A 25,568-nucleotide genomic window follows, 5' to 3' on the forward strand; every position below is an offset into this window, starting at 1 on the left:
TATGTATAAATTTATTTAGCTTTTACGCTATAAAAATTATTCACGTATAACTCTATAAATATTGTTTTATAAGAAAATAGAATATTTTCCTTAATATTTCTTTTATTTTCTTATTATATTCAAATAACCGTAATTTCGTTTTAAATGAAGATTTTAGACTTTTAAACTCATTTTGAATATGAATTATGTGTTTTGTACTTGTATATTACGTTTTAGCCAGTTTCGAAATTTTTGAGAAAAAAAATGACCAAAATACCCCTGTGTGGCGAAAATTTTATTTTGATTGTTTTTGATCTAAAATAGTATATATTCTCTAAAAACTCGATATTTAACAATGATTGCTCACAGGAAAGGAAAGAAACTTATATGTAAGTCTTGCGGGGTTCTGGTTAACATTCCGGATAATGAGTGTCAATCAGGACGTCACGGCGATTGTCATGGGCTTGAGGGAGGTTTCGGGTCGTGACATTATTTTTTCTTGTATGTAAAAAATAAAAAAATCCCTTTAATTAAAAATTTCATGTAAGTGGAAACGATATTCCTCTCTCATTTATGCCGGTATTATAAAGGGCGAAAAAGAAGGAAGAAAAAAGACTAAATAAGACAAGAATGTACAGCCTCGAGTTGACAAAAACCATAAGCAATAGCAATAATCCACAATCCACAATGCTGCCTTGTTTCTTGTCTTTTGGGTTTTTTGTCTTGATGTGAGTAGAGGGAATCATGGGTATTATTATGTCAATTGGATTGAACAAGTGTTGAGAAGGGGGGAAGGTTGACATTTTTTTCTTTGACATTGACAAAAGATTAAAAAGAGTAATGGTGGGGGAGGTATCATTAATTGCCATATAGAAGAATATGTTTAATTGAATCCATTTTTCTTCTGTGGTTCTAATGCCGGCAAGGATAAGTTGTTTCCACAATAAAAGATTCCAAATTCCTAAAGAATTGGTGGGCCGTTTTGACAATAAAGTCATTGACTGGCCTAGATGCTATCTTGAACTACCAATCTCTTGTGTTATTTTCTTAATCCCCTTTAATGAATATATGTATTTTTTTTAATAAAACCAAAGATATATATATATATATATGTGTGTGTGTGTGTGTTGTGATAAGGAAAACAAAAAGCACTCCATGACTAGATTTCATGATTTCTTTTTCCTTTTAGATTTCACTGGAATGATCATTTTTAAAAAAGAAAAAATAGCTCAAACACTTTTTTTTTACAAGAATACGTTTAACCGTTTTCTGAAATCATTAAAGAGAGTATGGAAAGATTTTCATATAAGAAATCCAAATTAAAAAAAAATAGAATAAAAATCGGCCCAAGAGATGTGGACATAGACTGTCATCCATTATTAGTCAAAAGGCCCATGATTCCTAAAGCTAGTTGGTTTGTTTTAACATGATTAGGCCAACCCAATCAATATGTTTACCAAGGGCTGAACGAGATTCGGTTTGATTGATTTTTTATTTGGTTTTGATGAAAATCGATCAAAAAATTTACTTTATAAATTGATCGAACTTAACCATACAAGAAGTCGGTTTCGATCGATTTTAACCGACCACGATTCAGTTGGTTTTGGAGATTATTGCGATTTGGGTTTTTGAGAAACACCTTTAGAGTAATAAAAACTAACTTTGGGCCAAAAGGATTTTCTCAACATCAAAAAAAAGCAACACTAACCGTCTCTTGGAGATGGTTGTGATTTGGGTTCTTGAGAAACCATGGTTCTTGAAGAAAGTAAGGACTAAGTTGGTTTATAAATTTCAAAGGCATGCAAAGCAGATTCCGGAACCAACCCACAAGTGTTAATGAGATAAGAAACTGTAAAAGATTGCTATTGATTTGAAATGGTAGAGGATAATTTGAGAGAATCGATGGGTTCTTTCGAAGAATGCAAAAAGGTTTCATAGTTTGAGGGGTTATGATCTTGTCTCTCCCATGGAAAAGAGTTTCTTAGCAGTGCTGACTTTCTTTAACCCCCTAAAATAATAAAAAAAAAAAGAGTCGGTTGTTCGATCGATTCAAAGGGGAAAGAGTCCCCTCGAACGACCAAACCGATCGGACAACAAAGCCAATCATTGTAGTCGATGGTTGTTGTTCACAACTGTCGAGCCGAACCGTTGATTGCTATGGTCGGTTGCTCAGTTGCGACCAATTGCTGCTCACTGCTAGGTCTAGCCCCAATATAAATAATAAACCCTTAAGCTACCTTGTGGAAAAATGTAAAGTGATGTTTAGTGTTTTGTAAAAAATGTGATTATAAGGAACGTTGTTACTAAAAAGATAACTTTGCAACGTTTAGTAATAATATAAAAAATTGATGATTATAGGAAATGTGATTATTAAGAACATTATATTATAGTGTTTGGCTCGAAAGTATTTATTGAGAATGTAATGTGATTTTACTAAATTACTTTTATATATGAAAATATAAAATTAAATAAATTTATCTTATTTTTAATGTAATTTTTATCTTTTCAACTATAACCTTTAACATAATGAATAATAATATAACAAAAATAATATAGTATTTAAATATTAATTATTAAAATATTTTTTCGAATAAAAACTTTATTAATAAAAATGGGGAAGAGCCATCAAAACAGTGGAGCTCCTCGCATCAGAAATAAAATCCAAGACAGGAAACAAAGTAAAAAATGCAACAAGGCACAAAGGCATAACAGCGAGAAAGACAGGAAGAAAATAAAGGCAAACCCATAACAACAAGAAAAACAAAAACAGAACTACAACAGTATAATAATTTTTCCTTTCTCTTTAAAAATCCAACAGGTCAGGGACAGGAAATATTCAAACTTCAAAGGTCCAAGAAACCCACAAAAGCTTTGATTCAACAAAAAAAAAAAATTAGCTCAAGGAATCTCATAAAGATTGAAGATGATTCGAGAACCACAGCCAACCATGGAAAAAGAAAAAGAGCAAAAGAAAATATAAGATAGGGCTTGACCAAGATGTACAAGTGAGTGGTGAGATCACCTTACCTTGTACAAAATATAAACCAAATATTGTAATGTGATTCCAACAATTTAATTGTGAGGAATGTTCCGCACTTACATTATACCAAAAGTTCCTAAATGCAAGCAAGAAAGGAAAGATAAGAAAGAAAGAGTTTAATCTTGAATTCTGTATTGAATCATGTTAGCATCGGTTTGTCAGCTAAAGCAAAGTATTTATACTAATCAACTAACTTCCTAATATTTACAAAGACTGCCCCTAAGTAAACTACAACACTATTTACATAATTGCCACATAAATTACACATCTGACTAAATACTTCAACATACCTTAAGCTCAACATCGATAATGTAATCTATGAATCAATTAGTACATTAGTTTAAAATTTAAACACGTATGCATATTTTTATTTATTTTAATCAAGTTATTATACTTTTATTTAGATTTAAACAAAACTATATTTTCTTTGGATTTACTAATGTATATATTATTTATTCAATTGATTCAAAAAAAATAATTTTAATAGTAAAATATTTTATAATGAATTAGCATAAATTAGATTCAAATAGAAGTTCAACAGCATAACTAAACTAAAAGAAAACAAGAAAAATCATATTTTGCAAATAAAATCTTGTCTTAATGGCCACCATTAATTTTTGGAAATTCTTAGATATTAAGTTCAAGTTTCATCTTACACTCAAGTATTTGATTCATTGATTGATGTATGACTTTTTACTTAAAAAGTAAAATTCGAATCTCTTTTCTTAAATTTAAAAAAAAAAAAGTTCAAATTTCATTTTAAGCAAACCAAATTCAATTATAGGTTGATTTGTTTAATTAATTGATTTCTTTTATGATATATAAATTATGTGGTTGTAATCACAATATTAAACCTAATTAACACAGCGATTAATCCAAGAATCTCTTCATCTTTGCTTCTTTAGGCTAGAAAAACCTCCAATCAGGAAGGAATTTAGGATTTAATACGATAAGTAAATCAGATTTCTGTTCAGAATCTCTTTACTATAGCCAATGACTTTACACCACGTGTTCCACTTCATGTGCCGCGGTAATTTGAACCCGAACCCCGACCGCACAAAACCACGATTTACATAGTAATCATCGAATTAAAACCGTTATTTTAAGTAAACCTCGGGAGAGTCAAAGAGTCAAAGAGTGCTTTTATTTGCTTTAATTGCTTGCTTTTTTATACTTTTGTATTTTTTTCCCCATAACTCAAGCCCTCCAATTTTCCAACTCGCTCGCTCAGCTCAGTCTATCTCTGAAGAACCAAAGGAGTCAGCGGCGATATAGAGCCATGGCCGGAGATTTTGCAGCGAAAATCAAAGCCTACATAGTGCCTCTGATTCTCTTCTCTCTCGCCATGTTATGTCAGCTCGTTCTTCTCCCTCGCTCTTTCCCCCCTTCTCATTACGATGGTTAGTCCCAATGTATACATACGTTTTCGTGTCCATATATTGTTCGTAGAAAAATACTTGTTGGATTTTTTTAAAGAAAACTAGTTATATAGATTCTTTTTGATGAATGGTAGTTTTGGGAATAAAGACGTATAGTTCAATGGAAGCAGTGAAAGAGGCGTACGAGAATCTTGAATCTAAGTGGTAATTCTTTCTGTTGTTCCTTTTCTTATTTACGATTTATTTAAAAAGAATAATAATTTTTTTCAATTTGATTTAGGCATTTACTATTGTTCAAATGTTTTAAAACGTGATCGTTTCAGGAATTCGGGGTTGGAAGTTCCTACTACTACTGAATTTATCAAGGTCAGTTAGTTAATCTTCTTCATTCGTCAATGCTTGTTTGCCTCTGCAAAAATAAGTAAATAAATAAATAAAAATTGCTGGTTGTTTCAGTACAATTTATTGCTCCCTGCATTTTAAATTATCAATAGTTTATTTAAGCTACTTTCTTTGCTGCACTTGCGTTTCACTTTTGAAATTAGTAAAGCACAAAAGTGCGTATAAATACAAAACTGAATAGTAATATTTTTGTACAACTAAAAATAAATATTGCATTGTTTTTGGAGAACAAAATGGATTTTTTTTTACTTAAATATAGAATAGTTATGCTAGAATTGTGTTGCACTTTAGCCATTCGGTTATTTTTTCTTATCAATTATGATTTTATATTCTACCATTTGCTTTTGCTTTTAATTAAGTTTTTAAGACACAAAAAGCAAGTAGTGAAAGCAACAATGAAAATGTAGCCTAAGTTTCTCCTTGCAATTAGATGAAGTCTCATTTAGCCTTAGCTAAATGAACATTGTAGCCCTTGTTTCTGAAGGTGCTGAGGTCAAATGATATCTGAATCCATAAGTGAGTAGATGATGTTTATCTCCTTGCAGATTCGATATGCTTATGAGCTCCTGACAAATCCTATATGGAAAAGAAACTATGATGTCTTTGGTATTGATGAGCAACTTGTAAGTATTTCATTGCAGCCTACTTGTTGTGTGTATTTTTATCTCCCTTCACTCATCTCCCAACAGAGAAAGAGAGCTCTGTGTGGGGTTTTGCATTGTTTTATTGAATGGTATTATCACCTTGGCCTGCAGCATGTTGTGGAAAAAGTCAGTCAGCAATATGCAGAGGAAAAGTTTTCTAACATAGAGCTGCCGTTACTGCATGTTGATGCTTCTGGTAGTGAAATTGTGAATATTTACCTTTTGTTTTTAGATTTTCATGTTTTTATATACTTTCATTCCAAGTCTAGCTTTAAGAAGATTTACATGAGGCTGATGGATGGCCACTTCCTGCAGATATTGGAGATGATGCTTTCAATATGATTACTTCCAATGATTTTCAGTCTATGTTTCAAGATTCCAAACCATGGTTACTTCAGGTACAACCATTGACCGTGCATGTTTGCATAGTATTGCTACAATTAACTAGAGTTCCTCATTTCTTGTCTATGTTTTCTCTTCTTTTCCCTAATCTCCAAGAAAGATGCATTCCAAAGTCAAATTTCACCATTGAGGTAGTCAAATATTCAATATTCAGATAGCCCACATTGCTAACTCCTAAAGGTAGTTTGACAATCACTTTGTTCATTGAAGAAAACTAAGAGTTCGTATATAGTAGTTCAGACTTCATAGACAAACAGACAAAGATGCTAACCTTAGGCTAGCCCATATGTTGAATTGGTAACTTCGCAATCTAACAACTTTACTGTTTTGGGTTTCGATTTGGTTTGTTTGTTGGTGAATTCAGCTTAAAATTCTTAAAGCTCTCTCTAACTTATGCCAATTTCCATTGAATACTCTACTTAATTAGAGTTGAGGTGGCTAAAATCTTATTCTTGGATAGAGTGCTTGCCATGCTAACTATGTGCTTGCCAAGATTTTAACCCTTTTTGAGTATCAAAAAGACATTCTTTGCTCTATAGAGAACATATTAATACATTAATGTTTCATCATGATAGTTTCCTTTCATATAAATCAATTAGTTATTCCAAATAAAGATTGGGAGAGGGGCCTTTCTTTAAAGTTTTGAAAACACCAATAAGATTTGCACATTGTTAAACTATTGACAAGGTAACTCAACATGGATGGCCTTTGTTTCAACTTTAGGATTTTATTGTTGTCCTTTATCCTTGATGTTGTACATGTCCTTAATGCTATTGGCTGTGTTTTTGAATTTTAATTTGATGTGATTGCTATCATTTTCTGTCCAGTGGAGTCGGTAAACTGTATAAGGATTATTATGATAGGGAGAGAGTAGGTGTTGTAAATAAGTAAAATGATGTGTTGGAGGCGGCAGAGAGGAAGATTGGGGCAATTCTTAAAACACTGAGTGTTGTGGCAAGTGGAAGAGAATAAGTGAGCAGCAGAGTAAGGTTGAGAATAGGTGAGTGGCAGAGTAAGGTTGAGAATAGAGCAGAGAAAGACTAAATAGAGGAGAATTTAAGAGAGTATATTTAGAGAGAGAGCTAAGAGTGAAAATGTGTTTGCATTAGCTCAAGAAATCTTGTTTTCCAAAGTGAATTGTGAAAGCTTTTTATTAGAGCTATGAGAAACAATTACTCAAGAACAAACTTTAATGCACATAATGAATAACATTATTAAGAATAGATTTGATGTATGTAATGGGTAACTATTACTAAAACCCATTATGTGGACATTGAAATAGTGGTTTTTTGTATATAATGAGTAACAGTTTGAAACCCATTTTGTGGTTATTGAAGTAATGGTTTTTTATGGTTATTAATAGTTTAATAAAACTTGTTCTTGAGTAGAAGTTAAGAGGGAAAAGGTATGAGGGAAAAATGTACGAGTAAGCAAGGTAAGAAGGAAAAGGTATGATAGAAGAAGATAAGTTAGAAAAGGTAAAAGGGAGAAACACTTGTATTTCAGGAAAAGGTAAGAAGAAGAAACACTTGTACATCAAGAAAAGATTAAGAGGAAGACTTCCTAACTACCTCCATATCTGAGCCACCAAGCCAAACTCTCCAGAATATCTCAAGTTGAAACTAATCTGTGAACCCTGCTACTTGTTCTGGGTTACTTTCATTGTTGCGTGCGTGATATAGTTGTTCTGCTTGTTCTAGTTGTTCTCATTGATCTCTTTATAACATTGCACTGCTGTAAAACAACTCTTAAAGAAATAATAAGTTAGTAGCCAAAATCAAGTATCTACACTATGACATGCTTAAACTCAACTTAACTATGTCATTTTTTTAAACTAGTTCAATCATATGTTTTGAATCCTTTTCCTCAAATCTGCATGACTAAGACCAACCAAGCTTGTTTGCACTACTTATGTTCAACTAATGTCCCATCTACCCTCTACACCTAAATTAAGAGTCTGTTTGTCATGGTTGCAACTTCTGTAAAAGGCATTGTTGAATTAAAGGTTCTTGGAAAGAAGCTATTAGATTGAAATTATTTGAAGTTCCTTGAAGTAATCAAGAATTTTATTGTTTCGTAAAATTTTTATTAAATGTCTTTGAACTTCTCATTGCTGGCTTTTTGGAAGTTTTAACTTGGAGTAGCTATAAAGTTCTTTTCCAAAACCCTATTTGGCCTAACTTCAACCTTTTGGAATAGAGAAGTTGTTCTAAAAGCTGGGCCAAACAGCGGCTAAGTCACTTTTCTATACTGGTGTATCACCTATAGATATCCCATTGCAAAAGTTCAGGTGTAAAAGGTAGAATTAGTCTTCGCCTTAACATGGGTGAATTTTGTTCTGTTTCCTCTTGGAGTACGGGGTTTCGGTTTTATTATTACTAGTTAGTGCCTAATGAAATTTTATCCTGGATTATCTGCAATTTGTTTCTTATAATTAACGGTTTACAAGATCATAATAAATGCTAATTGAGATTTTCATTTAGGTGTATTCATCTGGCAGCAGTCACTGTGCTCAATTTTCTAATTCTTGGAAAAGAATTGGTATGTTCTTTTGCTGAAAGGTTGAGATCTAGTAAGAATATTTATTTAGATGTTACAAATTGTACTTTCTGTTGTTAATTGCCTATGAACTTCACTTTTCACTTTATTTTTAACCTCTCGTCAGCCACTATGATAAAGATATAGATTGTAATATGATTACATATATTGATGTTCAACTCAGATATTAAATTATTAAGTTACCAATGTACCAGAGATTGTTATTATTATTATTTGCATTTCCTGAGTGCTTCAAGTCACACCAAGAGCATCTCAATGCTATCTGGTCCCAACTGGAACCATTCTAAAACTCTAGCTTTCAACCTGATAACGTACAAAATCTGGAGCATCAAGAAGGAACACTGCTTAATGCCACCTATGGTAAGAAAGGATAAGCATTGAGCTTCTACATAGAGACACCAATATATGCTTTGCCAATCAAGTTAGGATAAAGGTTAACTGAATTTTGGTGTTCTTTGATAATATGAAAAGTTCAATGTTGAAAAGTAAGTGCTAAACTTTTGAGTAGGAATCTGAATTGTACGAACTGTTTCTGTCACTGCAACCTAAATATTTGATAAATCTTTGGATTATTATTGTTGTTGTTGTTGTTGTTGTTGTTGTTGTTCTTCTTCTTCTTCTTCTTCTTCTTCTTCTTCTTATTGTTAGTATTGTTATTGTTGTTGTTGCGAAAGAGATATATGATTTATAAGATTGTACAGTTAATTAGAGATGTTTGGAGATGGCATGATATAATTTTCCTTGTTGATTATCGTACTGCAGGAAGATTTTTCCAATCTCAACAATTTCTGAAATTCCATCAATGCATGTGTCGTTGATATTGAAATGTGAATCTATGATTACTTTGTAGGCTTATTTGGAATTATGGTTATTCGAACTAAACAAATTGGTTTTCTTTCTAAGTACTACTACCAATTTTATGTGGGGGCTAAAGGAACCAGAAATGAAATACAAGAATCCAAGATGTACAAAAATTATGATACATATGTTTATGTGCTCCTTTTCCAATGTTCTAGACATAATATGTACATAATTCTTCTGATTAAGCTTCTTTCATTTCTCTATTTCTCTCTCTCTCTCTCTCTCTCTCTCTCTAAAGATGCAAAAAAAAAAAAAAAGGAAGAGGTTGTTACATTGAATATAAAAATTTGTGTTAGTTTATACTTTCTCAGGTCATATAATTCTATAGAAATCTTTATTCAAATTGTGATCATTGCTTTAATATTTTAATGAATTATGTCTTCTCTTCATATTCAGCTGCTTTGTTGAATGGGGTTGCAAATATTGGTATGGTAGAGCTTAGTGAGATCCAAATTGCAGCCTACCTTGCTGAGAAAAAGCCAACGGGCCAGTTTTTCTTCAGGAATGGTTAGTGGTGTTATAATCACTGATATAACCAGCAAATATATAGCTCCCTATCATTGTTTCTGCTATTTACTCTTTAAAAAATTTACCAGAATATAGGGGAATTCCCCTTGTTGGTAGAAATAGTTAGATAAGTAAAACCTTGCATGATTTGCTGCAATGAAGACTACTGACTTATTTATTTTAAAGTTGTCAAATCTAACCAAAGCAACTCTTCTACTGTATTGCTGGTTTTAGGTTGGCTGATGTTAAATTCATTGATAGCTTCCTTGGTTTTGTCACTCTGAAACTAGTCAAGAACCGTCCAGGAAAGCTGGATCATGGGCTTGTAATTTAGTGGTCTAAATGAAAGCAGATAGATGTTTTAATATCTAATGATTAATATCAGCTGTATGTATGTCTTACACCTAGCAATATTGAATGTTGCTTCCAAAGGTTAACTAAATAGCCACTCAGGTGAAAGTGTCACAGTGTTATAAAGCTTGAAGCTGATGTAATTCCCACTATTGTGCTGTCAGTTATGCCAACAAATGAGTAAAATGGAGGCGCTATGAAGCAGCTAAATGGTTAAGGATGTCAGTTAATGTATTTCCCGACTGGAAGCAATTTATGTTTCTTTCTGTCGTTGAATTCATTTCAACATGCTTTTCTTCTTCCTTCTAGTAGATGCCATGCCACTGACAACTCCAACTGCTGTTTTGTCATGTTTTGTTTCTGAAACTTTAACTTCAGCATGGCTAAGCACTTCTGTTGTTTATTGAACTTAATAATAATGTATACAGGTCTTCCTTCATTGGTTACTTTTCCATCAGGGTGCAAAACTTCAGACTGTCTAATCAGGTAAGTTGCGGTTGAGGCTTGAAATGAAATGCTTTTTAAAATTAATAACAGATAAATCCTATTAAAACAAATTTAAGATGCTTGAGTTGCAGTTTGTTTTATATAGTGAAAAGCAGTATCTATGTTTCTATTTGTACATTATACACCTTATTTGATTATATCTCCCATTTACTGTAACTGAGTGACTTCTGTACTTGTTAGAAAAAATTTTTAATGCTGTAATGATATATTAAATTGATACTAATGTATAGGTTTGAGGGAGAGCTCTCTGTTGATGCAGTTACAGATTGGTTTGCAATGGCTGTACTCAACTTGCCTCGCATCTTTTACTATTCAAAGGAGTCACTGGTAAGTGGTAACATATAGCACCTCTTAGATGTTGTCATGTGGCTTTTTATTCTGAGCAAAGGTTCTTTTTTTTTTTTTTTTTTACTATTGTCATCTTTTTGCAAGCATAATCTGTTCTATTTTAATGCATCAGTTGGATGAATTATCTGAATGTATCTGTTGTTCTCTTGAGAAGCTTTACTTAATCATAACTTCGTATTCACATCATTTATTGCTATTTCCATGTCCGACTTTTAGTCATATTTAAATGTGGGGATAAATTTTTAATCTTATCCATTAGAAGTCAATGCAAGGAATAGTTAGGAGATTATGCATTCATTTTGAAATTTCTTTAAGATCAAATTTGATATTATACTTGTCATACTAGATGCCCTACCATATTTCAGGGTATCTAACTCATTTCACTGTCAAAACAATAAAGTTCATCCATTTTTTTTTTCACTTTTAGATGATTTTTTTAGAGTTTTAGTTTATTATTATATTTGCTTTTTGAGTTCTGTTAACCTTGCCCTGTTAGTGTCATACTGCTTGTGTCAACTTCTTCCTACAATTGCAGAAAATGACTTTGTTTTTTACATCAGGGGCCAAGGTTTCTTGCAAAAAGCAGTCCCCATAAGGTATGACTTTTTCTTTATTTTTTCCAGTTCCAGTGTTCATTATTCTCTAATATTGTCAACATTATTTTATTTTCTTTAGTCTCTCATGATTTGGTTCTCTGTATATTTCTTCAACTCCCTTTTTTCCAAATTAGATGATCCCTTGCTGTAGTGGGATGTTCCAAAACTATGTCTTCTTTCTTTGTTTAAGCACCTATTTTCTTTCTTTTTCTATATTCTATTTTTTTGGCATTGAAAATTATTAAACATCAATATATTGTTAATTAAACCCTAAAATCAAAGTTTTTTCTTAAACTGCACACAAAGTTAAACTTAGGCATTCAATTTTGAATGAAGGGAGAAGTATGAATCAATTTTTTTTTAATTTTCATATTAATTTTACAGAAGATCTGATTTTAGTGCCAGACTGCACTTGTCAGTTGGTTTTCTTTTTCTTTCATTTTTCTTGGTTATTTTTATAGCTTTTGTTTCATGACTTTAAACAGTTTTTTATTGTTTTTTCAGTTTATTAGACTTCATATCTTGAAGCAGTTTCATGTCTTGCAGGTTGTTTTTTTTTTTTGATGAAAACATGTCTTGCAGTTTTATTCGCATAATAAAGGTCCTAAAATTCTTAGAGAGAATTTTTTTTATTCACCAGATTTTCTTAAATTGTTCAAGTGGTGTTTGTTTAATAGTTTTCACCTTCAATACTTTTTGGTAAAAACTATCCATTTAATTTCTGTTACATCTTTTTTATCTTACATCATATGATTTTAAAATGCAAAGCCTCCTTAAATTGGGAAGTGTTTGTCATTTCCCGTTTTTGTGAGGGCATTTTCGGTTTTCAGCAAAAGTTGGGTGCTGGCTGTTAATTTTGGCATTGGATGGTGGGTGTTTTGGGGATTGCATTTCTGAGTTAGGGGCTTTTTGGGGATTACAGAGCTGCCATTTCGTGATTTATCTAAATGTTGGGTTATTTTAGGTTTTTCATGGGGGCTTTGTCAGGTTTTCCTTCAGTAGGGCAGGGTCTTCTTGGGTTTGATTTCATGCTTCTCCACTTAGCCGCATAGGGTTGTCTGTTTGTATATTATATAATTAAGCATAGTCCACATCAAGTAGAAAGAAATTTCAAATAGAAAGGAAACGAAAAAAAATTCTAGTTCGTACTTGGATATGATTATCTAAGAACAAGGATCCTGTTAAATTATGTATAATAAATCAATAGAAAAGTACTACCATAATGATTGTGAATTTGTCCTGAATAGGCCATTTATATGCAAGGTTTTGCTAGAGTGGATTCTCAGGGTAGGGGCTGTTCCATTTTATATTATGCCATTGTTCCATCACGTTTTAGCATTCATTTGAAAGCTTTCTATAAGTATTTAATGAACCTCTAGCATTGACTATAATGTCATTTCTTTAGTTTTTTTTTAGAGCCTTTATCTTTTTTTACAGTCTATTAGCATAGCATAGATGACAGTGCTGTTATTGTTGATCCGTGGAAAAATTTCATCATGTGCAGTTAGCCTATCATTTTGTACTTGGTTCTGATGCATTTTACTAGTCATGTCTTATATATATGTCACTGCTGATATTGTATAATGTGTTATCGGCAATGGCACTCTTATCCTTTATGTTCTTGTTTTTTTTTTTTTTTTCGGTTTAATATATATTATCAACGTTTGAACGTGTTCAATATTGAATGTTCTTCTGTTTTGTTAGCTTTTTTTGATTTGCATATATTATCCCATTGTAATAGTGGATTGTTTCATGCTCCTGACTCATAGGTAAAAGTGATTTTCTTCTCAAAAACAGGGGAGCGCGCAACTCCTGTAATGCGTCAAGCTGCAAAGGATTATTGGAACTATGCCACTTTTGCCTGTGTCCTATGGCGCGAAGAGGAATTTTCTGTTTGGTGGACTACGTATGTAGATTTGATTTCTCTTATGCACTGCATATGCATAAAAATTAGAGAAAAATCCCATATATATCACATTTAAATAATTCAAGTGTAACTATTGATCTCTGATATTTATCTTATAATTGCAATCCTTGAGTTTAGTCTTCTTTCATTTTCTATGGTAGTATCTACCTTGACAGATTTTTATAAACCAATAACAGGTTTGGGGTGGAGTCTGCACCAGCTATCGTGTTCTTGAAAGATCCGGGTCTAAAACCTCTTGTGTATCATGGCATGTTAATGCATACTTAATCTATTTCTTATAAGTTTTACATGCCTATATAACTTCAAATTAATTACTATATACCAAGCTGAGCAGTGAGTACTATTTGCAGGATCAGTCAATGATTCGTGGTTTTTAGATGTCTTGGAACAGAATAAACAGCAAGGTATCTCTCGGCATTTCTTTCTTTTAGTTAAGCATATTTGGATATAAAAGCAAGTATTTTGAAGAATTAAAAAATAAAATTTAACTTTCATATTGAACAAAATGCATGTTTTACTTTCAATCAAATATGATTTTATTTTACCATTTACTTTTTACTTTATATCAACTTTGAGGTAGCAAAATGCAAATGGTAAAGAGAAAGTAGCAAGGGCTACAACTAAATGGTATCTTAGTAGTAATTTCTTTTGATCACTTAATGACAAGAACTTACGTTACCCACTGCCGTTGGTTGCTGAGAAAAATTGGCCTCCTGCATGGTACCTTCATCCATTTTATGTACAGATTGTCATTGTAAGAGTAGATAAGTGAAGACTCAAGAATATAAGTATGCTGGACATTGACATTCACTGTCAGTGGATAAGTCATGACATTCCCAATCTCTAGTTTTTTAAAATATATAGTTGTAGAATATCCAAGCATATTATTCTATATGCAACATCTTAAGGACTACAAGTAAGTGGTCTCAGGTTGCATGGTGTTGTTAGTCTGGTGCACACTGCATGGTGGGCAGTAGAATGCATTGTGTTTTCCAAATTGAATGTGTGCTTAATTTGATTTGCTTGAATTGAATGTTGTAGAAAGTCAAGATGCACAGTGATTTGACTTGTATCTCAGCAGAGCATTTTGATCCATCAGTTGCATAATTTTAGCAATAGTTATTAGAGATGTTAATGAAACTTGTACGGCAGTTGGTTATAAAAGTGCATGTGGTTCTATTTCTAATGGAAGGAAAGTATTGGATTCATTTAAAGTGTTCACTGGATGAATGAGCAGCTTGGTTTCATTAGTCAAATGCTTGGTGTCAAGCTCAGTAATCCCTTCAACTTTGATGGTAAAATCAGAATAGAAGTTATAATTTTTAGTAAAAAACAATTGTAAGTTATTACTCTGACTGATTTCTGCCACTACTTAGCAGGTCTAATGTTTGAAAGAGATATCATCTATGAAATCAAGTTCAGTATAGCAAATTTTAAGCATGTGATGAATTGTTGAGTAGAATGTTGGAAAATTGCTTGCTTAATGCCAGCGTCGAACATGATATTACTTTGGTTAGTTTGTAAGTGGAAAGGGAAGAACAGGAACCTGGCTGCTTTTCTAATCTGTGGTTGAAAATGATATCCGCTTGCCCTCTCACTTTGTGTAAATGTTTTTACTTTTTCTTCACTGAGTCGTGTAATTGTTATACAAGTGCTACTTCTTGTTTCTTAAGTGTGAAATGCAGAAAAACTTGACAGATCATAGCAATACTGTGCAAGTTTTTTGTAGAGCAAACTTTTCTTGTTTTTCTTTCCTTAAGAAAGGGCTTTATGTATCTGGGTGTCTTTTCAGTGCTTCCTCAATTGAGGAGTTTGACATCAAAGGAACTAGGTTGTGATGCTCGTGGCTATTCTCGTGCTGGGCGTGATACGCTGACCTGGTATTGTGCAATTCTAGCGGGAAGGCAGGGTCTGGAACTTGATAGTATGCGAGAAGTAAGCTTCTTTGCACTAGATTATGTTCCACATTTTCAGTTCTGTTCATATCTTTTCTGTTGCATAATTTGCTCCAGCATTTCTTTTAATCTTGTTTTGATAGTTTAAACAATGTAGAATTAAATTGTTTCTCTAGCATTTGAGAACAATGAGGATGATTTTGTCTATATTTTACTTTATTTATAGATGTTGCAGTTTTTCTGTAAGGAAATATATCAATTTTGGTATTTAACAATCATTTTCTTTTGAAAAATATTGTTGCTTGATATATATTCTATCTTTTAATGAGGAAAATTATACTCTAATCTGAAGAGAAAACCATACGTGTGGATAATATGAAAAGATTTGTTAAGCTTGAAACTGGCGGCCTGGTAGGATAGAAAATTGCATAACGCAAAGGATAATACACAATGAATTTATGTAAATGTATGACTGCATTGACGCTCATGCACGTGCATGTGTATCTATCTTCAATGTGTTGCAATGATATTTAATCTTATTTAGCATTACAGAGTACAATGTGGTGGCCATCTCCTCTTTGATTTTAGAAATGGGGTGAACTAAATTAGGTTGTAGACCATGCGCAGGGTCCAGGAAACTTTATCAAAGTCTAGCGAGTCGAATGCAGCAATTGAAGATGAGCAATCAATAACAGCTGCTGTTGCTTTTAAAAACAAGCGATTAACTTTTAGCTGGCTTGATGGGGAAGCCCAAAAGGTGCGTTCTTTATTATTTATTATTATTTTTTTTATTTTGAATTGTTCTTCAACTATGCTTGTGATTTTAAAGTTAAAAAAAGAGCTCCCTCTGTGATTTGCCTAGCTTTCTCTTTTTTCTTATGTTTAGGGTATATTTAAGAGGTATGGGGAACACGTGAGAATTGAAAAGGGCTTATAATAAGATCTGAATTAGATGGCATGATGGCTGAGCCTGAACCTGCTTCTACAGTCATTCTATCTCTCCCTCTCTTTAATTTTGTCTCAAATATATTGATTGATATCAATGTTTAAGCAAGCCCTGAAACTGTATTAATTATCGGGGATAGCAAACCGTTTTAAACGAAAAGCTTTAGCTGATAGGTTGCAAAACCATCATTGTAACCCCTATTACTCTCCCTCATTTGCATGCTCACGCCTAATGGGCTATGCAATTGATCAAAGCACAGGCCATCACTACCTTGTGTTGGAATTAATTTTTAGCATGACAACAGGCTATGGTTCAAAAGCTATACCTGTAGGTCATGTGCGCTCTAATATTGTAATAGCTAATGCTTAGACTGGCCAAACCAACTTATTATCTCCTAACAATTAGATTACCAATTTTTGTGTGAAGATTTGATATTATTCATCTTATTGTATGTAACTTCTGATTTGGTTTTTTTTTTTTTTTTGTGTCTTATTCAGAACTATTGTTTTTTCTACCTTAATACTGAAAATGGTTATGAAACATGTGGACCAAGGAGGGTTCCAACTGATGTCCCCCAGTTATTCATTATCCGCTACGAAAGGAATGCTTCTGAAGATGCTGTTAAGGTTGAGAAGGCGGCAAAAAGTATATGGGAATTCCACCAACATGAAGTTGATCCTGCAGCACAACTTTCAGTGACTTACAATGGTTCAGCTGAAGTTTCCCAGGTATAAGCATCTCTCTCATATTTTTAGCTACAGCATCAGGTATGTTCATAAGTTGTCTTATATGTTCATGGTTTGCATTATTTTTTTTTTCTGATGTTCTGTATTCCTCACTTTGTAAGAAAGCAGAGATATTTTGAACCTTCTGAGGCCAATATATAGGTATTCCCTAATTGTCTGTCAATATTTTTGCCACTTTTGCAGATCATCCAGTGGATATCAAATATAATCAAGGATGGTGACACCAGGAATCTCCCATTCTATGTATGCAGCATCTTGTTTCTTTGAGTAATTTCTAAAAGAAGGCCAATATTTTTGGATGCTTTTTGTTTTAGCCTTTTTATGTTGACTCTTCTAACTATTGCCTAAGATGAACTTGTGGTTGTGGGCAAATTCTACACCTAGAGATAACCTTCTCATTAGATTATTTTAGTAATCAATCTATCTTGCTTCATTCAGAAATTTTAGGCTAGTAATATTTCCTATAACAAATTTCTGTTGTTTATATTATATTTTAGAGTGGGACGATTTGCTGTCCCTGAACATCCTTGGGCTTAATGCCAAAAGGAAGAGAGGTGTGTTGGCATCTATATATTTATGGTTGAACTGAACTATGGTGTTGCGTTGCAGTTGTTATTCAAATTATATCTCCATATCAATCTCCTTTGAAACCTTTAATTTGCCATTTAAGCACTTACTTCTATTTCCATTGCAGAGGGTAAAAACACCAGAGCTAGTTCCTGAGGACACAGAGCCTTTCTGGTCAAGAGGTCAACAAAGCATACTTTCCAAAAGCATGGGAACAAAGCAAAAAATGCAGGGCATCATAATTCGATTATATGATTACCTCGGAGATCCAAGGATTGGTCCAGCATTGCTTTTGGGATCATTGATGTCCTTTGGTAGCATCTGGTTTATGAGGAGTCAACAGAATCGTCCAGTTCAGTCAAGTCAACCAAGCCAAGCAGATAATGACGTAAGTAATGGTTAAGAATGCTTCTCTTTTACAGTCTCCAAGTAATGTAGCTATTTTATGCCACTGATTGGAATCATTAACAATGACCACTCTAACATGCATTCATTGGAAGCTAGAGACTGAGCACAAGGGGTACTTTTTGTTTCATCTCAGTTGTGCTACATGCCTTAGAAGAGTTTGCTTGGCAACTGTGAAATACTACTTTTTTATTCATTCAAGTTGCTTGCTCATCTCTCTTGTTCTGGTTCATGAACAAGAGTGTGACAATCGATTGGCAATGAATTATGCATGTATGCTTTTTCCTAGATTTTTTGCATGCTGATATGGCCACATTAAGTCTTCTTGGCCAGGCTCACTATCCTATTATCTGCTCGATAGATGAAATCTTTTCTTGCCATCCCTCCAGCAGGATTATTGTAGGTCTGATTTTTTTTTTTTAACATAACCCTAATGTCTGCATGTGATACATGGGTACTGGTCAACCTTTTTTTCTTAAGTAGGTCAATAGATCAAGCTTTAATAATTTATTTAGGAAAACATTGCACGGACTTTAGAGTCTACATTCCATGTTTCTTTTTCTTCTTTGAATTTTGGCTGATTAGGTCTACTTAACCCATTTATATCATTTTTCAGCAAAGAGAATAGAAAGGTATTTAGTTTATTGTGTATCATTGGTCCTTGCAGATCATCCGCCTTTTTCATTTAATCTTAACTATATTTTGACCACCAACTGCTATATCTGCTTTTGCAGGATAAACCTAGACCAAGAGAGAGACGTCGGCGAAGAAATGTGTCAAACAATGATATGCCTCCTTCAGTAACGGATTTGGAACCAAGAGATTCTTACCAGATGCCACTGTCAGACTCAGACTGAGAAGCTTCACACTTTGCAGTTCCAAAAGTTAAAACTTCATGAAGTAACTGCTGGCAGGTGATATACTTGTATGTGCTAGGATGATAGCTTTAAACTAACAGACCAACGATGAGAGGCTGTCAAGCACAACACATCTTGAGGCAACCAATGTACTTTTATACTTAAGAATCTGTAAGCATCTAACACACCTTTTAAATTCCATGAAAAAATCATTTGCTGTAGAAGATAATCAGCGACTGAAATTGGCACATAATGGATATTAGAACTTGTCAAATTAGAGATAAGCGGGCGTATAGGTTTAGTCATCAGTGTTAGTATAATTATTATCTTCTCTTCTAAGTTGGAAGGTATATGAAAATAAAAGGTACTATCTTATTGTCATTCCGTGTTGAAAAAGGTGTGTATAATTATGTGTTTCCCTTCATGCCTTCCCCAAGGTCATCCGTCAGTGCTTCTCCCACTTTGTTTTCACGTTTATAAAATGGAAGCATACATCATAAACTGTTTTTAGTTCTTCTCTTCCTTTAAACCTGGTGCATACATAAGTAGCAAATCTTGTATACCTTTTCACCTACGTGCTTTAATTTTGTTATTGTAAGAGGTTCTGAATATTCTTTGGTTGGCATAAAAAATGTCAATAAAAGAAAATAGACAATAAATAAATAAATTCTATGTCCATGACTATCCATTTAGAATATATGGATGTAGTGGTTAACTTTAAATTCGGCGGATGGGCTTGAGTCAGCGCTCGTTATCAGTGAATTTAAACAGGGATGGGGGCATGGGGCAGTTGGTGGTGGATGAGGTACAGAGCTCTTCCTCCACGCCTCGCCTCTCTTTTTCAAGGCATTTAAGACATGCTGATATGCACGTGCATGAGCTGATCATTTTGCTTCTTGTGTTACGTCCTCCATCCAAAAATAAGTTAACAAGATGATTTCTCCTCAACTACATGACCTAGAAAAGGACGGAGACCTCTATTCAAATTACCTTCAAGTAAACATGAGAGCCGAGACACTATCTTAATTTCCTAGAGACCTCATAACCAGCCTCAACAAACAAACTCAAACGTAACAAACAATTGCCTCGAACCTCGTTGGCCTCGTCAGTGATAATAGATAAAACCAAACCACATGGCCACTAACTATATTAGCTTCATCATCGAACCTACTGTCCTTGAGTTTAGGACAATTCCGCTTAGCATGACCTTTCTCTCCAAACTTGAACTATGTCACAATCCTTTCCGAATGTGACTTGAGAGTCAGTCTCACCATGATCACCACTCTTCCCTATCTTTTTTATCTTGCAGTACTAGCCCATGGCATCACCAGTACTAGTATCCCTCCATTCCCCGTCACTTTGTCTTTTCACTCTTTTGAGTTCAAACAAGTTTTGGCATCTTTGAAGGATATCCAAGTTCTCTCGTACAAGAAGTATTAACCAAGTACTCATCCAAAGGTGTTTAAGAGCGCTTGATCCTCGTATTCAATTTTAATCTCAATATTTCTCAAATCTAAAATTACTTTATTCAACTCATTGAGATAGTAGAGATTTGGTCAAATAAATATAATTAAGCTTTTTTCCTTCACCTATCAAGATTCATTTCATTCATGACATCTCGAGAAACTTCATCTAATACGCACAAACTGTATCGCATTCAAAAAACGATTCAAGTAACCTTTCTTATAACTTTTTCATTGATCAATTCTAAATAGTTTATATATTTTTATTCTCTAACTAATTAATAACCCTTATTGAATAAGAACAACCATTGTGTTTACATCTTATTTTTTTAAAATGTATAATGCACTTAATATATATTTTCAAATTTGCTTCGCATGAATAAATTGGGATATTTTGCTTAAAATTACACTTACTATATAATAAATATTGTGTTTCTTATAGAAAATGTAATAAATGTAATCTCAATTGTTTTTTTATTTTTAAAAGTATCATTTTCCTTTGGTTATTAAAAATTATCATTTTGGTTTATTATTGTTTTAAAATATAATAAATATAATATCAAATAGTAAATATTTTTAATTAAATTATGTATCCCGTGCAATAGCATGAATTTAAAACTAATTAATAGTTTATTCCTATGTTTAATATATTGATAGTTACCCAATATATTTATATATATATATATGATGTTTTTTGAAATTGAAAAAAGGGGATTCGAATCGTTTTTTAAATAGAAAGATCATGTACCAATCAATGAGTTAAATATTTGAATATTATATATATATATATATATATAATTAATTGATTAACAGCTGATTAATTATAAATTATACTTGTAAACATAATCTCATATAAAACTAAAATACTAACCCTATTTTAACTAAAAAAAAATTGATAATCCCACCAATTAAGGGCAATAACGTCATTTAAGTAGAAATCCAAAGCCTTCCTACCTCGAAGTCTTGAAGAGAAGTGATCTGATCTCTCAATCTGCCGCAGAGACATAAGGTCTAGCTTTCGCTTTTGTTTTGTGAGTTGCGACCCTTTGTTGCAGTAAATAACAAGGTAAAAATATCAATACCCAGATCGCTCTCTTTCTCTCTTCGCAAACTCTTCTTATTCTAATTCATGTTCCTTTAATCAAATTTCTGCCCCTATTAAATTTCACCCTTTTGATTTTCTTTCATTCTCTCCAGTTTCTTTCTTTTTTCTTTCTTTTTAGTGTTTATTTGGCATTTATGTTTGCATGCTGTTTTAGATTGTTGTTGAATTAGTTTCTCTTTTGATGAATTAGACATAGTGAGTGTAGTGTTTACAGTCTGTAAGGAGTTAAAGGAAAAAAAAAATTGGTGTTGAGATTGGGATTGGTGGGCACCCAGAGTTTTGGATATTCAAGAGTGAGCTATAATTTGGTAGTGATTCTGTTGGATCAGTTTTGCTGGCGATGAAGTGTTTAAAATTATACGTTTGAAGTAAAACGAATGGATAGTTAACTAAATTAGTACATGTTCTTCCTTTAGCTCTCTCTGGTAACTGGATAGTTATATCATTGGCTATCAATTCATCAAAATCTTACCACTTGACATCCTTTGTAAGTGTCGTTGAAGCTGTTTCCTCTCATATTTACTTTAATTTATACTTAAATAAGTAGGTTTTTGAGAAATGGGGAAGGATTCAAAACCAAAGGAAGCCAAGGGAAAAGGCAAGCAAGCCGGAGGTGGAAGTGATGAGAGTGCTTCAAAGGGTAAAGGGAAAGCTGGGAAGGGAGATGGGCTTGGCACCTGCACTTATGTTAAAGGTCTCTTTTTCCTGTAGCCCCTTTTGTAGAAGCATTGTTACTTTATTGCTTTTAATGACATATGTTTTACACTCTTCTTGCTGTTCTTGTTATTTGTTCTTCTTTTCTTTTTTTTTTTTCTTTCAATTGTTCAGCTAGGCACATCTTATGTGAGAAGCAGGGGAAGATCAATGAAGCTTACAAGAAACTGGAAGATGGTTGGCTTAGCAATGGTGATAAGGTCCCACCAGCTGAATTTGCAAAGGTGAAAATATCAGGATTTCATTTTATTGAATGTTCAGAGATACTATACTATAAATCTAATTTGGGTATCAGGAAAACAATTAATTATCTGGAGGACAATCTTTAGCCCTGTTACCGGTACCAGTAACATTGGCATGTTGATAACTTGCTTAAATATAATTGAGATGGTTATTGACTGTGTAGATGTTTATCAACAATTCAAATAAGCCTACTGTTTATTTTCTTTATCTGTCATGTCGTCATTGAATTCACCAGTAAAAATCAAAGAAAGAGGAATAGTAGGTTGGGCTATTTTCATTTTAATATCTTAAAAGGATAGACAACTATGGTGTTCATCTATAATTTGCTTGCTTTTGTTGAGAAAAATATTAACCACATATTTCTCTAGCAAAATATGGCACACAGCACACATGCATGATACAGTCTTTGACATGGTTTTTTGCCTAGAACTTTGGGATAGGTGCTGACTGCGGCAACAGAATTCCATATATATGTGCTCATGTGCACACTCTAACAAACGCATATTATCAAGGGGAATGTACTATCATAGTATCGCCTAAATGTTGCAGAGTGTTGTGAATTTTTAAATAGGACTTGGTCATCCTTGCTACTGACTGGGAGCGAAGAGAGTTATGTTACCTCAATACTGTTTTCTGGTTTTCATTGAATATATTCTCTCTCTTTTTTCCAGATAGCTCAAGAATATTCAGAATGTCCATCAGGGAAGAAGGGTGGAGATTTAGGATGGTTTCCGCGGGGTAAAATGGCTGGCCCATTTCAGGAAGTTGCCTTCAGCACAGCTGTTGGAGCTACTAGTGCACCCTTCAAATCAACGTATGTATTTTTGTTGTCAATTCAGCTTCATGCCATTCACATCTTCAAATTTCTTTGGCTCTGACCGTTATTTGGTTATTTTGCTCTTTATAATGCAGACATGGATACCATATCATCTTGTCCGAAGGAAGGAAGAATTGATGGAAGCAAGCGAAGATACAGTCAGGCGGTGGAGATGGGTTTTATGATATATATACAGACATGAAATATGTTAAAGTTTGTCTCATTAACTGATGAAACTTCGGATTTGCAGCTTGATAATGCTTCTTCTGGTGGTATAGTTTGCCTAAAAATTATCTTCGAATATATGATGCCAATTTAGTCACCTCTTTTCACCTTTCATCTATGGTTGTTGCTTTCAGTTTTGGTGGAGATGATGACAATCCCAAACTTTAGACAGGGATTAAAAGTACTGCAGTACGGTAAGACTTGGCATAGATCATTGCTTCGAGGAACAGAAATTGAAAAACAAGAAAGAGGATAAAATATAAAGGGTAAAATATCCTAATCTTTTGAAGTTTTAATTATAATTTCACACAAGTTCATTAGCATTGAAAATAAATAGTTCGTCTCAAAAGAATTTTTTTTACCAGGCACGCAAGTTTAACGGTTAATCAACTATTAATGATTTTTTTAATTTGATGACGTATTAATATTTCTTGAATAATTTTATCTTTCATTAATTTTAAAAATTATTATATTATACAAATTTTAATTTATTATTTTTAGAATTTTTTCTCTCCTATTCAAAAAAAAAATCTCTCTACCCTACCTCTCGTCTGTCGATTATCCTGTAGCTAGATTTGGTCGTGAAATGCTAGATCCGGTCTAGTTAACACTATTTATTCATTTGGGACAGATTGTTTGTTTCAAATAGTAATGCACTCGTGTGAAATTATGATTTAAATGTAGAGAATCAAGGTATTTTACCTAAAGAAAAAAAAAAGAAAATCTTCATATATTTGGTTCTATAAGTTGATTTTGGTTCTTGTTTTTTTAATTCTAGAAACAAAAGGCAAAAAAGTGTTTGGATTATTAAAAGCACAAATTAAGAATAGGCTAAATACCCAAATAAGTTTTCAAACTATATCAAGAAAGTCAATTTAACTCTTATTCTTTTATTGCGTTTAAATAGATTCATGAATTTTTATTTTAAGTTAAATAAACTCCTCTTACTAACTTTTGTTATTCAACGACAATAATTTTTTATACTACATTATCTGTCATGTGACATGTTGACACGTTAACATGATAAATGATATGACATTAAAAATTACTGATTCGAAATTGGGTCTTTTTCTTTTCAAATGTCTAAATATTATTGATTAGGGGTTTGAAACATAAATTTTTTAAAAAAATTAATTATTTTAAACTAATTACCATTGTCTTTTAATTGATTATCCTTATTTTAATTGAAATCATCATTCCTAATAAAAAAAACCTAATCCAATTTTTTCAATTTGATTGAAGTCATTGTTGCTTGACTGAAAGTTAATGTAAAGAAATCTGAGAATATTCATAAACAATTTTGAGAAGAGAAAAAGTAAAAGTAAGACACACAATATTTATAATATTAAAACTAACAGACACACAATGTTGTCTGACAATAAAAAAAAAAGTCAAATCTTTCTTTTCTATTTTTTAGAATTTGTAAGAAAAATTCGATACTTTTCTCTTTCCTAGAATATATAAAAGCCAATCAAATCCTTTTTTTTTTTCCTAAAATCTATAAGAGAAATACGATGCTTTTCTTTTTCCTAAAATTTGTAGGAGAAATATGATAGTGTTGAATTTTACTTACTAAAAATAATATATTTTCTCTCCACATATTTCATAGTTTTTGAAAATTGAAAACTATTCAAAGAACGATTTTTAGAAGAGCAATAAGAATTTGCAGACAGTGAGAAGACATTTTAACTATAACATTGAGTTTAAGGAATATTGAAGAAAATGAAAGTTTTTTTGTTAAGAAGATAATCACTTAAGAAAGAATGGTAATCAGTTTGAAGCAATTAGTTTTTTTTATTAATTTTTTGTTTTAAATTCTTAATTAATAATTTTTAAACATTTAGATAGGTATAAAAGTAAAAGCCCAATTCTTAATCAACAATTTTTTATATCGTGTCATTATTACATGACATTAACGTCATCAATATGGCACATCAACATCCCATGTGAAAGATGACGTAGCACTGACTAATCCCTTGTGGAAGATGATGCAGCATTGACTAACTTCTATTAATCCACTGTTAATATGAAGAACCTATTTAATCCAAAATAAAAATTTAAAAACTTATTTGAATGCAATAAA

General features: G+C 32.6%; 2 protein-coding genes across 2 annotated transcripts; both read left to right on the top strand.

Moving 5' to 3' along the window:
* LOC18604739 lies at positions 4,192–19,314 on the top strand. The gene is made up of 20 exons (XM_007037350.2): positions 4,192–4,419; positions 4,533–4,602; positions 4,722–4,764; positions 5,346–5,423; positions 5,556–5,640; positions 5,760–5,842; positions 8,330–8,387; positions 9,663–9,773; positions 10,553–10,610; positions 10,862–10,958; positions 11,540–11,575; positions 13,345–13,481; positions 13,679–13,749; positions 13,853–13,906; positions 15,295–15,437; positions 16,014–16,154; positions 16,841–17,071; positions 17,273–17,332; positions 17,784–18,044; positions 18,796–19,314. The coding sequence occupies exons 1-20, from the start codon at positions 4,299–4,301 to the stop codon at positions 18,916–18,918; spliced, it is 2,061 nt and encodes a 686-aa protein (XP_007037412.2). The 5' UTR covers positions 4,192–4,298; the 3' UTR covers positions 18,919–19,314.
* LOC18604740 (peptidyl-prolyl cis-trans isomerase NIMA-interacting 4) lies at positions 21,322–23,599 on the top strand. Its single transcript, XM_018116809.1, has 5 exons — positions 21,322–21,447; positions 22,034–22,180; positions 22,315–22,424; positions 23,115–23,257; positions 23,356–23,599. The coding sequence occupies exons 2-5, from the start codon at positions 22,045–22,047 to the stop codon at positions 23,396–23,398; spliced, it is 432 nt and encodes a 143-aa protein (XP_017972298.1). The 5' UTR covers positions 21,322–21,447; positions 22,034–22,044; the 3' UTR covers positions 23,399–23,599.

The sequence above is a fragment of the Theobroma cacao genome, chromosome 3, assembly GCF_000208745.1.
Source record: "Theobroma cacao cultivar B97-61/B2 chromosome 3, Criollo_cocoa_genome_V2, whole genome shotgun sequence".
Classification (NCBI taxonomy): Eukaryota; Viridiplantae; Streptophyta; class Magnoliopsida; order Malvales; family Malvaceae; genus Theobroma; species Theobroma cacao.